The following is a 12,262-nucleotide window of genomic DNA, read 5'->3' on the forward strand; positions in this document are numbered from 1 at the left end:
CTGTTTTGTTTTTTTTTTTTTCCACGAGGATGAACAGTGCTTGTAACTGTCTTACCTAATTGTGTAGCTAGGAGCTGCTGCTTTGTCGTGGTTCATCCCCACCGGGTGGCTGAGCACCAGGCGGCCCGCTCGCTCACACCCCCATCCCCCCACCCCCCGCGGGCTGGGGAGGAGAATGGGAAGACAAAGGCAAAGCTGTGGGTTGAGATAAGGACAGTTTACTGGGACAGCAAAGGGAGAGGGAAATAACAACAGTACTGATAACAGAATACACAAAACTGGTGATACACAATGCAGTTTCTCACCCAACGACCGTACAACTCAGACCACACGCTCAGACCCGTCCCGAAGCCGGACCCTCCCCGAGCCACGTGCCCTGGAGTTGCACCGCCCCTCCCCGACTAGCCCCCTTTTTATATTGAGCATGACGTCACGTGGTATGGAATACCCCCTTTGACTAGTTCGGGTTACCTGTCCTGGCTGTGTCCTGTCCCAGCTTCTGGTGAAAATTAACTCTATCCTAGCCAAAGCCAGGACATACTTGAAACTATAAAGACTATTTTTTCTCTATAGAGAGAACTTTTACATGATTCTTGTGAATATTCTGGTAAATCAGCACTCTTCTGATGGATGACAATGGGAGAAATGCTGATTTTAGAAAAATTATTTTGCTGTTTTTTTCTGTAAACTAGCATAGAGTGGGAAACATAAATGACCCTTCTGGGGAGTGCATGCATGCGTGTGTCCACTCTAACCTTTTAGAGTGAAACATCCTATCACCAGGTGGAGATCTTACTATTCAAATATTTAAAAAAAACCCAACCCAAAACTTCCTACACTTCCCTGAGAGTTCCATAATGACACTTGAAAGTTTCTGCTTTATTGAACAGAACAGCTTCTGTTCTCATACCTCTTTCCCATCTTCCCACATTCAAGTCCAGAAGTGCATTTTGATTACTGCAAGGTAGGGTGTACCTTTCATTGCTGCACTGAAAAACACCAGCCTTAAGCTCGTGCAGGGGTATGCGTTGTGCCACTGTATGCAGCAAATGCCAATTTTTATGGCAATACTATTTTTTTCTGGTCTGCCACACAATGTCTAGAAGAGATCTTGCTCCTTTTAGTTTGGAACTGCATTCAAAATACATTACCTCAGCTGTTGTGGTTACTGCCATAATCTACACCAGCCTGGGTGACAGAAGGCACAGTATCGATGGATTTGGTAAAGGTATCTGACCACTGAAAAATGAGCTACTGGGCTATATGCAATGTTATGTTGAATGTGTTCATGTTTTCTGGAGGTGAGCCAGAGGAGAAGCAAACAATATCCTAGTTAGCTCTGTAGCTGTGTTCAACTTGTGATCAAAATTTTGGTAGGTCTTTTATTACTACTGTTACAGTAATATATAAAGATTACTTTAGGTCCTTTCTGGGGAGTGGGTGACAGATACAGATTATCACTATCTGATACTGATAACACTTGACAAGACATACAAATTGTATCATCCTGGCAGGTGAAAATTGTTTAGTAATTACTGCTGGTGTCACCAAAATCTGGGAATAAACCTCGTAACACCAATGTAGTGTTAAAAGGCAGGCATTCTTTATTGCAGCGCTGGGTGCACAGGGGATAGCTCCACCCAACGTGCATGCCACGTGATCACCAACACACAGGTTATGTAGGATCAAAACATACATATTCATCATTTTTCTCAGAAAGGGCAGTCCTATGATAATCATTTCTTAGAATCCATTTCCATATTCTCCTCCCCGTCACGCATGCTCAGTGATTTGAGTCGGTGGTCCTCAAGGGTCTCTGGTGGTCGTCAGTGGTCCGTGTCTGCTGGGTGACCCTCTTCTTGCAGGCATGCGCAGTATCCTTATTGTAGGTGCACCTGTCCATAGCAACTTACTTCATAAGTTTAATATCTCCAAACCTATTGTTCAGTTTGGTAGGGACTGTACATGGAACATAGCAGCATTGTACCTTGCCATGGTCAGTTAGCTTCATTACCTATTACCTTGGTTACAAACTAATTATCTCAACCTGATTCTATAGTTTCTGTTTCACGGCCCCTATTCCACGGTTACACTGGCAACCAGAAAAACACTTTACCAGAAATGTATACGCTCAAATATATTCATTCCTGTGAAAACCAGAATAAGGATCTTCTTAGAAAACAAGTGGTTCAACTTGTACAGTGCTAGTATTGTATGATGAACTCTCTTGAGGTAAGGTATGCATTCCTGTCAGCTGGTCCTGTTTCTATAGAAATTTGGGGTTTGGGTCTGTTCACAGCAAAAGCAGCAAACCTGTAAACTGCATTCTTTGTTTATAGTAGACAAGTTCATTAATAAACCCCAGTGTAATCAACTGTAGTCCTGTGGTACAAGTAATTTACATGGTGTAGCCAATTGTAGCTCTGTGCTACAAATTGTCTTATGCCTCTGACTTTTTTATCCCTGCTGCATATACCTACATCATATTTGCCCAAGCAGACAGCAAAATATAGAAAGAGAAATTAATATCTAAATAATATAAATACCTTTTCTGTTCAATAGATGTTAGTTATTCATTCGTCTGCTTCTGTAAAATAATTTTAATGGTCTTAAAATTTCACGGGGAAATTTAACTGTCTTACAGTGTATCATTTTGATACTAATTTGAGAGTTTCTGGAGTGAAAAGGGTGTTTTATGGGGAAACTCCAAATACGTGAAACAGTGCCTTTTATATTCATACTGCACTGTAAGCAGTATAGGTACTTCTAGTAGGAAAACAAAAACAAAACCAAAAAACCCAAACAAACAAAAAAAAACCCCAAACCTGCTACTTTTGCAGAAATGGCTACATGGTAATTGCCTCTGAAGTATTTTTCTCCAGGCAAAGAATGTAAGTACTTGATGGAGAATAAAAGCTTTTAAAGGTCTTGTCCCAAATAGACAACTAGTACTAACTAGTGATTTTTATAATGGGAATAGAGGCTATGTATGATGGATGTGAATGCCTTTCCTGGTATATGATTACTGGTTACCATCAAGGAAACACTGGGACACTTAATTATTTATAATATTCAACTAATCCATCATATGATTATGGCAAAAGTTAGCTATTTTATCTCAGGTTTTGTTTATTGTGTATTTAATGCTCTGAGTCCTTTGCTGCTCTCCTCTGGTTTCATTTTATTGGTTTGTGTAAATACAGGACTTGTTCTCTGTGTGATTAACCCTGAAGAAAGAAGTTCCATTTGGTGGCACCAATAAAGGCACATTTCACCTTAGCTGATTGATAGGATTTTCCTACAGTTATCAATTAACTCTTGGATGTGAATTTTCATAGCTGGTTTGACTGTTGCATTTTATGAACAGAAGAGATTATTGGCAAACAAGTCTGACCTTCTCCATAATGTAAGTCACGGAATAAAACTGTAATGTTGGTTTTCTCTGCAACTGTAGCATTTTGTTTCAGAAGGTGGTGTGTTTTGTTGTTGTTTGTAATGGGAGGTTGTAGATAGAATGTCAACATTGATTCTGTATTTTAACAAGTTTTATTGGGAAAGTATTTTGTACACTTATGATAGAACTGAAGAAAAATCATAGTTGGTTCTACAACCTTTCAACATCAAAGGGAAGAAAAATGTTTTGTAGCATTGCCACAATGAGGTGTAAGAAGTCAGTAAAAAATTAAGAACTATAAGCAATCACAAGTACTAACAAACTTGGCAGCTATTGAGAGATGTAACTCTTGATTTTTGAAAAAGCTTTCATATGTGGAAATTAAATTTGAAATGTGGAATAACAGCAATGAACTAGTATGCTGTGTGGTGTCATCATCAGTTATGTTACATACCATATACCCATACTGTAGCTTGCTTCTTTTATGGGTGTCCTAGGTATTTATAAAGCTAGGGGCCTCTGCTGTACATTTTGTATTGTCTAATAGTTTTTAAAGATACTTTTTGAATAGTCAAACCAGTATTTGGCAGTAAATAGGCAATACTCAATTCTGCTTGCAAGGAAAATGCTTGTTTAATTAACCAGCTGTGTGTTAAATGGAGCTTGGTCTCCCAAACAATAACAGACAGAAAGCTTAATTATTAACAAGTTTTTTTTAAAAATTACCTTCATTTGAAAGGGAGAGCTTTTTTTAGCTCTCTTAGTGCTGAGTTTTTCTCCCAGTAGCTTTTCATATCTCTTTCTGATGGTACCCATCGCATCAAAGGCCAGTTGCCCAGGCCAGTTGGCCCTGATTCTCTTCATGTACTGAGCTGTCATGCTGCCCTGTGTGACCTCCTACTGTGAAACTGATGCAAAGCTGTTTTTAATTAGTGAAATGTAAATGACAGTTTGAAGTCTCAGTCTGGCAGAACTATACAGTTGAGTAAATGAGGTAAAAACCCCACCAAATTTCACCAAAAAACCCTGAAAAACCTGAAGTATCTTTAATGCTACTTATGCCATGACTTCCTTCCAGTTGAACAGATGACTATGGTATTTCTATATCTTCAGTTACATCCTTCTATTTCAATTTCTTCTATCCATTGAACATGCTTTCCCCCCTTCTTCCTCAGTGGTTTATACTGCTGCTTCCTCTGTTTTATTCTCCTCACTACAATAGGAAGTGAGCACTTGCATAGCTTCCTGCTGTTGAATCTCATACCTTTTCAGCATTGTCACTTTGTCAAATACCCCCACTTAACCTTACTCTGTCTTGTTTGTTGTTTTATGTAATGTGATAGACTAGTCTTGCAGGGAAAAGGCTATGTAGAAGGAGTAAAACTTCCTCATTTTGCATTGCACTCATCATTAATACTGAATTGTGGTGGACTTCGTATGGGTTTAACTCTATACACTTAGGATGGTAATCTCTATCATCAGCAAGCAGGGTGTTGAAAGGAAGGAACAAAACTGTATTATACCCTCAGCTTTTAAGGTGTTTTTTGGGGTGGCTTATGTTGCTGCTGCTTTTATCGCTTGCAGCTCAAAATACTGATTTGAATGCTGCTCCTTCTATGTAACTTCCTACATGGAAAAGGAATGTAAATGGCAAGGCCAGCTGCATGAGAAGAAAGCATAATGTTGCTGAGAAGGAAATTCAGTGTCATTATTTAAAAAAAAAAAAAAAAAAAGACCTCCTCATCTTTTCATTAGTTAACTTTTATTTTTCTCTAACTGGGAACTCTTTAGGGATAGTTTAACAAAGATGTCATTGTACTGCCAGGAGCTTCGGTAGCTGTAGCTACTGCTATAGTTAATTTTGTCTTTCACATCTATTCAGTTGAAAATGAGTACTGTCGCTGTTGTAGAATATTTGCTGTAATGATGCAGTTTTAAAATTGTTAACTGAATTTTGGATTTGGCGTGGCAACAACAGCCTCAACTAGTACAAGAAAAAGCAATATTTGTCAGGAGGATCCTTCTGTCTGTGAGTCTTTAGTTCAGAACAGAAGTGGGAATAAGAATTACTATCACACACCTTCCTGTTCTTATGTTTTAGGAAAAACAAGGAAAGAATATGAAGTAAGCTTTTTTCCATGGGTTTAATGCGAAAGGCTAAGTGTGTGACTGGATCTTTACTGGCAATTTTTTCCCTCAAGAAAATGCACGTGAGACTATTGCTAGTGATTTCACTAGTCGGTTTTGCTGTACTTGTGTATCAAGCAGAGAAACTAGAGTAGTAATGTATTTGCTAAACTGGACCATACTTTCTGGCTGCTTCAATATGCCTTTCAGATAAATTAAGCTGCCTTTAAACAAAAAATGAAATCTGAAATAACACAGAAAAGCTGGGCCAAGTCACTATGCAGATCAGCATGCTGTATTATATACCTTGCAGCTCGATCTGCATAATTGTTTTCCTAGTTGCTACTTTATTCCATATCATCCTAATTGTTTTGTTTCATGAAACAAAAGCAAGAATAGTACTTAAGACTAACACTTCTTTCGTGGGCCAACTCTTTGGGTTATCTCCCAAAGAAGCAGCAGTAGCAATAAAATTCTGATGAAAGCTTACCTAAAGAAAATGTGTAGGCACTAAAACACTGACAGTGTCCTGATCCAGCTAGACTTGCTTTATTTCTGAGCCCCTGACTAGCAGGTTTTCCTTTAACCTCTCTGCTTATATGCATGTTCAGTCTTCCATCCAGACAGTTCCATTAAGGAAGAGGGTTTTAAAAAAAGCACTACAGGCTTTAGGCCATCACAGAGTTTGTGACGTCCATGTCTTCTGAATCTTGTATAGTTTTCTCCGGAAGCGAAACATTAAGAAACATCCAACCACCCCCTGACCTTGCTGTCAGATTAATGAGTACAGATCTGCAGGTTCATTATTTTCTTATACATCTTGGCTTGCTGTGAAATTAGCTTTATGTCTGAATGAGGCCGTTATTGCTTTACATAGGTAGTTGATTCCTATATCCCCATGAAATTGACAGTTACAAATAATATTGTTAAATAACATGACTACATCTAAACTGGTCCAAAGACACAATAAAGAAGCTAACAGATTTGGTTTTGTGTACTAAGCTTTTTCTCCCATAGAGCACAGACAACATCAAACAAGCTCTTGTCTGATGGTAAACACCCATAATACCTTGAACTATCTGAATTATAAATTATTAGCCTTCTTGTTATGTGTTCCTTTTTCAGTTTCTGCAGAGTTTGGAAAACAAAGCACATGGTAGCATTGCACATTTCTAAAAAAATCATCTATTCAAAGGGGCTATGTATCCATTTCTAATTCTAACAGCATTTGTTAATGAAATTTTGTGTAGTTCTATAAAGCAAGTCTCTTCACTTAAGTGTGTGTCTCTTCTGAGAGTGAAGAATTGCTGAATGAATTTGGCATAAAACCAAGGGGAAATAGATAATGCCACTGAGGAATACTCTAGTCTTTACACTCCAAATTCAGTTTGATCACCATAGTAGGCCATGTATTACATTTTTTAAAAAGAGCCTTGGTCTCAGTGCTACAATGAAAGGTCAGGGTTTAGATACACCCTGCTAAATCTACTTGTCAAGCTGAAAATTCTGCAGCTTTAAAATAATGGTAATTTTATTGCAAGACATATTCCTGCTTCCCTAAAACATGTTTAATGATCTCATTTATTATGTATGCAGAGTTTTCCTTACAAAAATAAGTCTTACAACTAGGGTTAAACTCATCTTCGTGTAAATGCAGAGTAACCTCGCTAAGTTTGAATTCATAACAGCAGAATGTGCACTTCAGCGCAGAATGTGGTGCCTAATTTGTTGCTTCTGAGTGGGAAAAGTACAATTGTTTTCCTGAATGCTGTGTACTAGAATACTTTTGAGTAGGAAGGTTATTGCAATTTGTGTCATTTTTTTGCATGTGCTAAATTTATTACTGAAGAACCTTCCAATTGGAACTTCCCTGCCATATAGGAAAAAGAGAAGATAATTTTCTAACCTCTTTATAGCATTTAAATAATATGCCAATTTGTAGAACTCACTGCACACAAATTTTAATAATCTAAAATATTGGTGTAAAGGACCTTCATATAAAATCAACTGGGAGAATGCTGTTGCTGTTCTTTAGGAAAGAAAAACCAGCATTGGTTACTGTGCAGCTACCTAAGGAAATAATACTGTAGGATCAGGAAATGATAAAAACAAAGTACTTTTTAAACCTGTTTTGCATTGTTAATTATAATAGTTTAATATTTTAAACAACAAAAAAGTTTGCATCACTTGATGATGCAAGTATTAACACGTGTTTGTAGAATTCCATATGGTATCTGGTAATAAACAAATTTGGCAGCTTAGCAAATATCATATGATTGCAGCAGCCATGATCTGAATCCAAACAGTGATTTATTATTCTGCAAGAGTTTGTAAATCAGAATAGCACACTCCTGAGTTCTGGATGGTGCCTGACCCCAGTGAGTTTGAGGAAAATATTTTTAGTGCATGGCCCCTGTGTAGAACTGCCCCAATTAAACGATTGTCTCCTTTGAGTTCCTTTTGAGGGACTGCAGACCCAGCAGGGACTGCCGGTTGGAGGGGACGTTGGCAGACTTTGGGATTAGGAGTACCACATGCTGATTGGTCCGACGCCATTCGTTGTATAATCTACAGTGATACCTAAAGGATACCTGGGGAGAGACGAGAGAAGCACGGTGTTTAGAGTCAGTGCAGTCCTCCAAGGAATCAGCTGACGTTTGGGGGGAAATGGCTTCAAGTGGAACAAAAAGCTGGTAAGCAGCCTAATTGGGCAGGATAAAATTGAGCAAAAAGTGGCAGGCAATGATGAGCCCTACCATGTAGACAGCTTGTTCCCCAGGTTGCTACAGCAGAGAAAAAAAACAGCCTGTGTCCTACTTCCTGCTATTGCCTACCTCTCATTCCCTTTTTTATAACAAGAGAAATCAGATATCCTGCCTCTTTCTTTCCCAAAAAGTAGAATTATTGGCAGCCACTTACAATGAGAAAGAGTTTGGGGTACTATCATGCTGCAAGTTGTTAAACTGACAAATAATGTAATTGGCTGGATGGTGAAGGTTTTGCAGGTAGCTAAACTGTGTGCAAACACTGACAGGGTCATATAATCTACCTTCTAATGCATTACTGCTGAACACATTGAATTCAAGTTTGCACAGATGCAATAAGGTGAGTGTGAGCCATCTGCCATACATGTGCGTATCTCAATTTAGATTGTCTTTGAATTTTTGTTATTATCAACTATCCAATTTCAACCTTAGTGTGGTTTTGCTAATAGTGAAAGAGGAATGACTGCCTGCTGTGGATATACAAGATAGCTTGGCCCTATATTTTTTTAAAATAGTTTACTGCTTATTTTAGTGACAGTCAACACACTTGGTTTGCACAGGTGGGTGGAAGATGCTGCTGACTCTGTAGAGAAGTGGCTGTGCATGCGGCTGTCAAAAGGGGCTACAGCAATGACAGCCTGGCTGTCAGTGAGGTACGGTGGGATATGAAGTAATATACATGCTTATGAATGTATCTTTCATAACCCTTTACTTATTGCAAAAAGGGTGCTTTTAACTAAATAAATTATTTACCTTTCTATAAAATCCTACTAGGGACAAAAAAAGACTTTCTCATTTTTTTACTAGATCTTTATACAGTTGTCCGCTGTTAATGAGAGAAACCTACAGAGCTTTTGTTCACTACCAAAGAGCTCTTGGAACAGATGAATTGATTCCCCACCTTTTAATCTCCCCTGCTTCCTCTGAAGGTAAAGCAGTCTGCATCTTTGTTTCTGTGGAACATCATATATGTAAGAATATGAAAAATCTCTTTCAAAAAGGCACTGCAGTATCAGCAAAAATCATGTGGTAGAGGGAGGAGGAAAACAAAACAAACCACCTGCAAAGATGAAGGCCATGCAAAATGCAGTGCCAGCTTCAGAGGAGTGAGCTAGAGTTTAGGTTGAATTTTCAAGTAGCATGACATGAGATTCTTTGAGGAATGGCTGCATTGTTAAGCCAGGCTTTAACTGCTTGTTTGTTTAAGGCATTTTCACAGGATATCGATATCCTAGGTAAGTTTGACAGCTTGTTTACAATGGGTAAACTGCCTGGAGGCAGTTTCCAAGTGATGTCAGCTACTGAATTTCAGCAGAGCCAGTTACTCACCCTAAGCTGTTACACTGGGTGCAAAACTCTTGAGATGCAGAACAAAGGCCAGATTTACACTGGTCCTTGGCCCGCTAAACTCCTTTGTTTGCCTCTTCAGTAGGATAACAAGGGGGTGTCTATCTTTCTAACTTATTCTGAATTAATTTGGGCTAGCCTGTGTTTTAAACCAGCAGTTATGTCATACTGGAAGCTATAAGGCCAAATCCTGTTGTGCTCCAACCTGCTACATTATCTTACAGCAGTCAAGATTACCTGTATGCAAGAGAAAGCAGCGTGGCCCTGAATTCTTAGTTTAAATAGCAGTCTCCTTTTTGTTTGAAGCATTCTCCTTGGGAGTAGCAGGCTTTTTGTGTGTGTACATCAGTAACAGTGATTAAATGCAGAGGAAGAGCAACTGCATTTTATGTAGAACTTGGCTGTTTTAGGGGAAGGGATAAAATAGCTTTTGGATGCTAAAAACAGCATCTCTCCTGTTCTCTGCTCACTGGGGTAACTGTGGTGTGTAAATAATCTATATGCTAGCTATTGCCTCCAGAGAAAATAAACTGATTTATTGGAAGTAAAATGAAGCTTTAGGTTTTTTTAATTTTCCCAGGACCTAAAGGAGCACTGTATCATACGTTGTGTGTAATTTACCCTACAGCACTCACTGTCTTCCCTGTACAGCCATAACTAAGTAAGCAGTACAAGATTCTCCCATTTCTGAAAATTAAAGGGCAGGTATTGCTGAAGCACTCAATGGTGTCAGCACTTCTGCAAATGGGTCCATTCCTCGCTGCATGGCAAGGGGAGCATGGAGCCTCCCCAAGGCAAGTGTAGACTGGGGCTTTCCTGCATGACTGATGGGTCTCAGGCTGCTGAGCAGAGAGTGAGCATGTTTTCCACATGTAGGGTGCTCAGTGCCATTTGTAAAGTAGTTGTTTTAGATCTCGGCCTTGATTGTGCAAATCTGCCCTCTGAGAAAGTGTGCAAAAATGTTGTCACTCAAGCCTGTTGACTTAATCTGCAGATATACTTAAACCTCCTCAAAACTCTTCCATCCAGTACTAATGCTGTGAGGGCAATCAGGGCGCCTTCTGTACTGTGAAGAAAGCCTGAGAGTCCTTCCCAACATCCCCCTCTGCTCTGCCCACTGAATTAACACCATGCTGAACACACTGCTTACTGTGCCCTGAAAGGCTTCCTGCCTTGCCCTTCCCTGATGAACACAGTGCTTCATTAGTCCATCCACCTCCTGCTGGTCTGAACAGATTAGAGTGGAATTACATCTTCCACAACTCTGGATATTAGACATACTGTATTTCAATTAAATCAAACAAGGTATGCATTTACATCAGGCTCACTATCACCATATTCTCCAAGTGCCAATAACACATTTCTCTGTATGCTTTTGAAGGGGTAAAAGTTATAAAGTGAATAAAAGAGATTTTTGTCACTTACAATGCAAATGCAACAGACAATATAAGGGATTACAGTTGAGATGCTGCAGAAGTCTTATCGAGCAAGGTCAGATATGTCCATGTGTCACAGGTGATTAAATCCAACTACTTAGCCAGACTAGCCTTTCCAACTTTCAACCATTTTGGTGCTTGTGAATTATATATATTAAGTAAATCGGACAGCATTTGGTTTCTAAGATAGGCACACAAAAAGAAAATTTCAACAACCTTTGCTTGACATGTCAACACACAGTACTTCAGGAAAGACAAATGCCACCTCACTGCTGGAGTAAATGGCCATCCTGTCAAAGTGGAGTGCTGCTGCTTCACAGAAAATGAAAGCAGAAACATCAAAAAGAAAAACTGCAGGAGGCTGAGGCAAAACTCTGAGCTTTCCCTACTGTTGTGCACTGCTAAAATTAGCCTGCAGTCCTCATGGATGTGACAGGGTTTCACCGCTGAATGAAGTAAATGAGATGTTACCTTTCATAGCTTTCTTGGAACTAGTTAGTGGGAGGTTTTTGTGTTTCCCCCACCTCCCCTTTCAAGTTTACTCTGGGCTCAGCTCAGGGGTTTCTTGCTTGGGCTAGCACTACTAATGCAGTTCTTGAAGTGCCACCTCTGCAGATCAAAAACTACTGGAAGAGGTCAGCCACATAGCATGTGTCTGTACCCACTGAGGAGGAAGAGCTGGGCGCTGGTCTTGTGGGATTAGTGGCTGTGACGGAACCGCAGGCAGGGTGGTCTTGCCCCCACTCAGGGCAGCACAGGCTCAGATGAGCTTTTCCAATCACAGTAGCACAGCCGTACCCCATTGCACAAGCATTACTCTGCTAGTGTGAATGCTCCCTGTCTGCATCTGCTGTTCTGTACTCCTTCCCCCCCCAGGCAAGAGGTGTGAAATGTCAAACTCAACTGTAACCTGGGGTTTTCAGTGAACTGCTAGACCATGGCTTGATAAACACTTATTTTGTCAGCTTTTCTCTGCGTTCCCTTATTTTTCTGCTGGGCCAACTGTTTGCTGGTGCGCTGGGGCCAGGACCTGATCTCAGTTTAATAACCTGGCACAAAACAAGTGGCTTTTAGGATGGATTGGCATACAAGTGACAGCACACCTGGGTACAGCATGGGAATAAGGCAGCGATTTAATCTGCACTGCAAAGGCAGCTACATTTCTACAGACCTGGATGTAAGGTGTGTTCTGT

The 12,262-nt window shown here is 39.8% G+C and overlaps 1 protein-coding gene across 5 annotated transcripts in view; it reads right to left on the reverse strand.

Annotated features, from left to right (window-relative positions):
- Nucleotides 1–1,543: 1,543 nt before the first annotated feature.
- The window catches only part of MARCHF3 (membrane associated ring-CH-type finger 3), a 91,589-nt gene continuing 80,870 nt past the window's right edge, over nt 1,544–12,262 (reverse strand). For 4 of the 5 annotated variants that reach the window (XM_054810638.1, XM_054810637.1, XM_054810636.1 and 1 more), the window contains one exon: nt 7,743–8,112. In XM_054810638.1, coding sequence (XP_054666613.1) covers nt 7,954–8,112 — 159 coding nt within the window. In that variant the 3' untranslated portion in view covers nt 7,743–7,953. Of the gene's footprint in view, nt 1,896–7,742; nt 8,113–12,262 lie in introns of those variants that run through there. The other variant, XM_054810642.1, reaches the window with a different exon arrangement.

This window comes from Grus americana, chromosome Z (genome assembly GCF_028858705.1).
Source record: "Grus americana isolate bGruAme1 chromosome Z, bGruAme1.mat, whole genome shotgun sequence".
Classification (NCBI taxonomy): Eukaryota; Metazoa; Chordata; class Aves; order Gruiformes; family Gruidae; genus Grus; species Grus americana.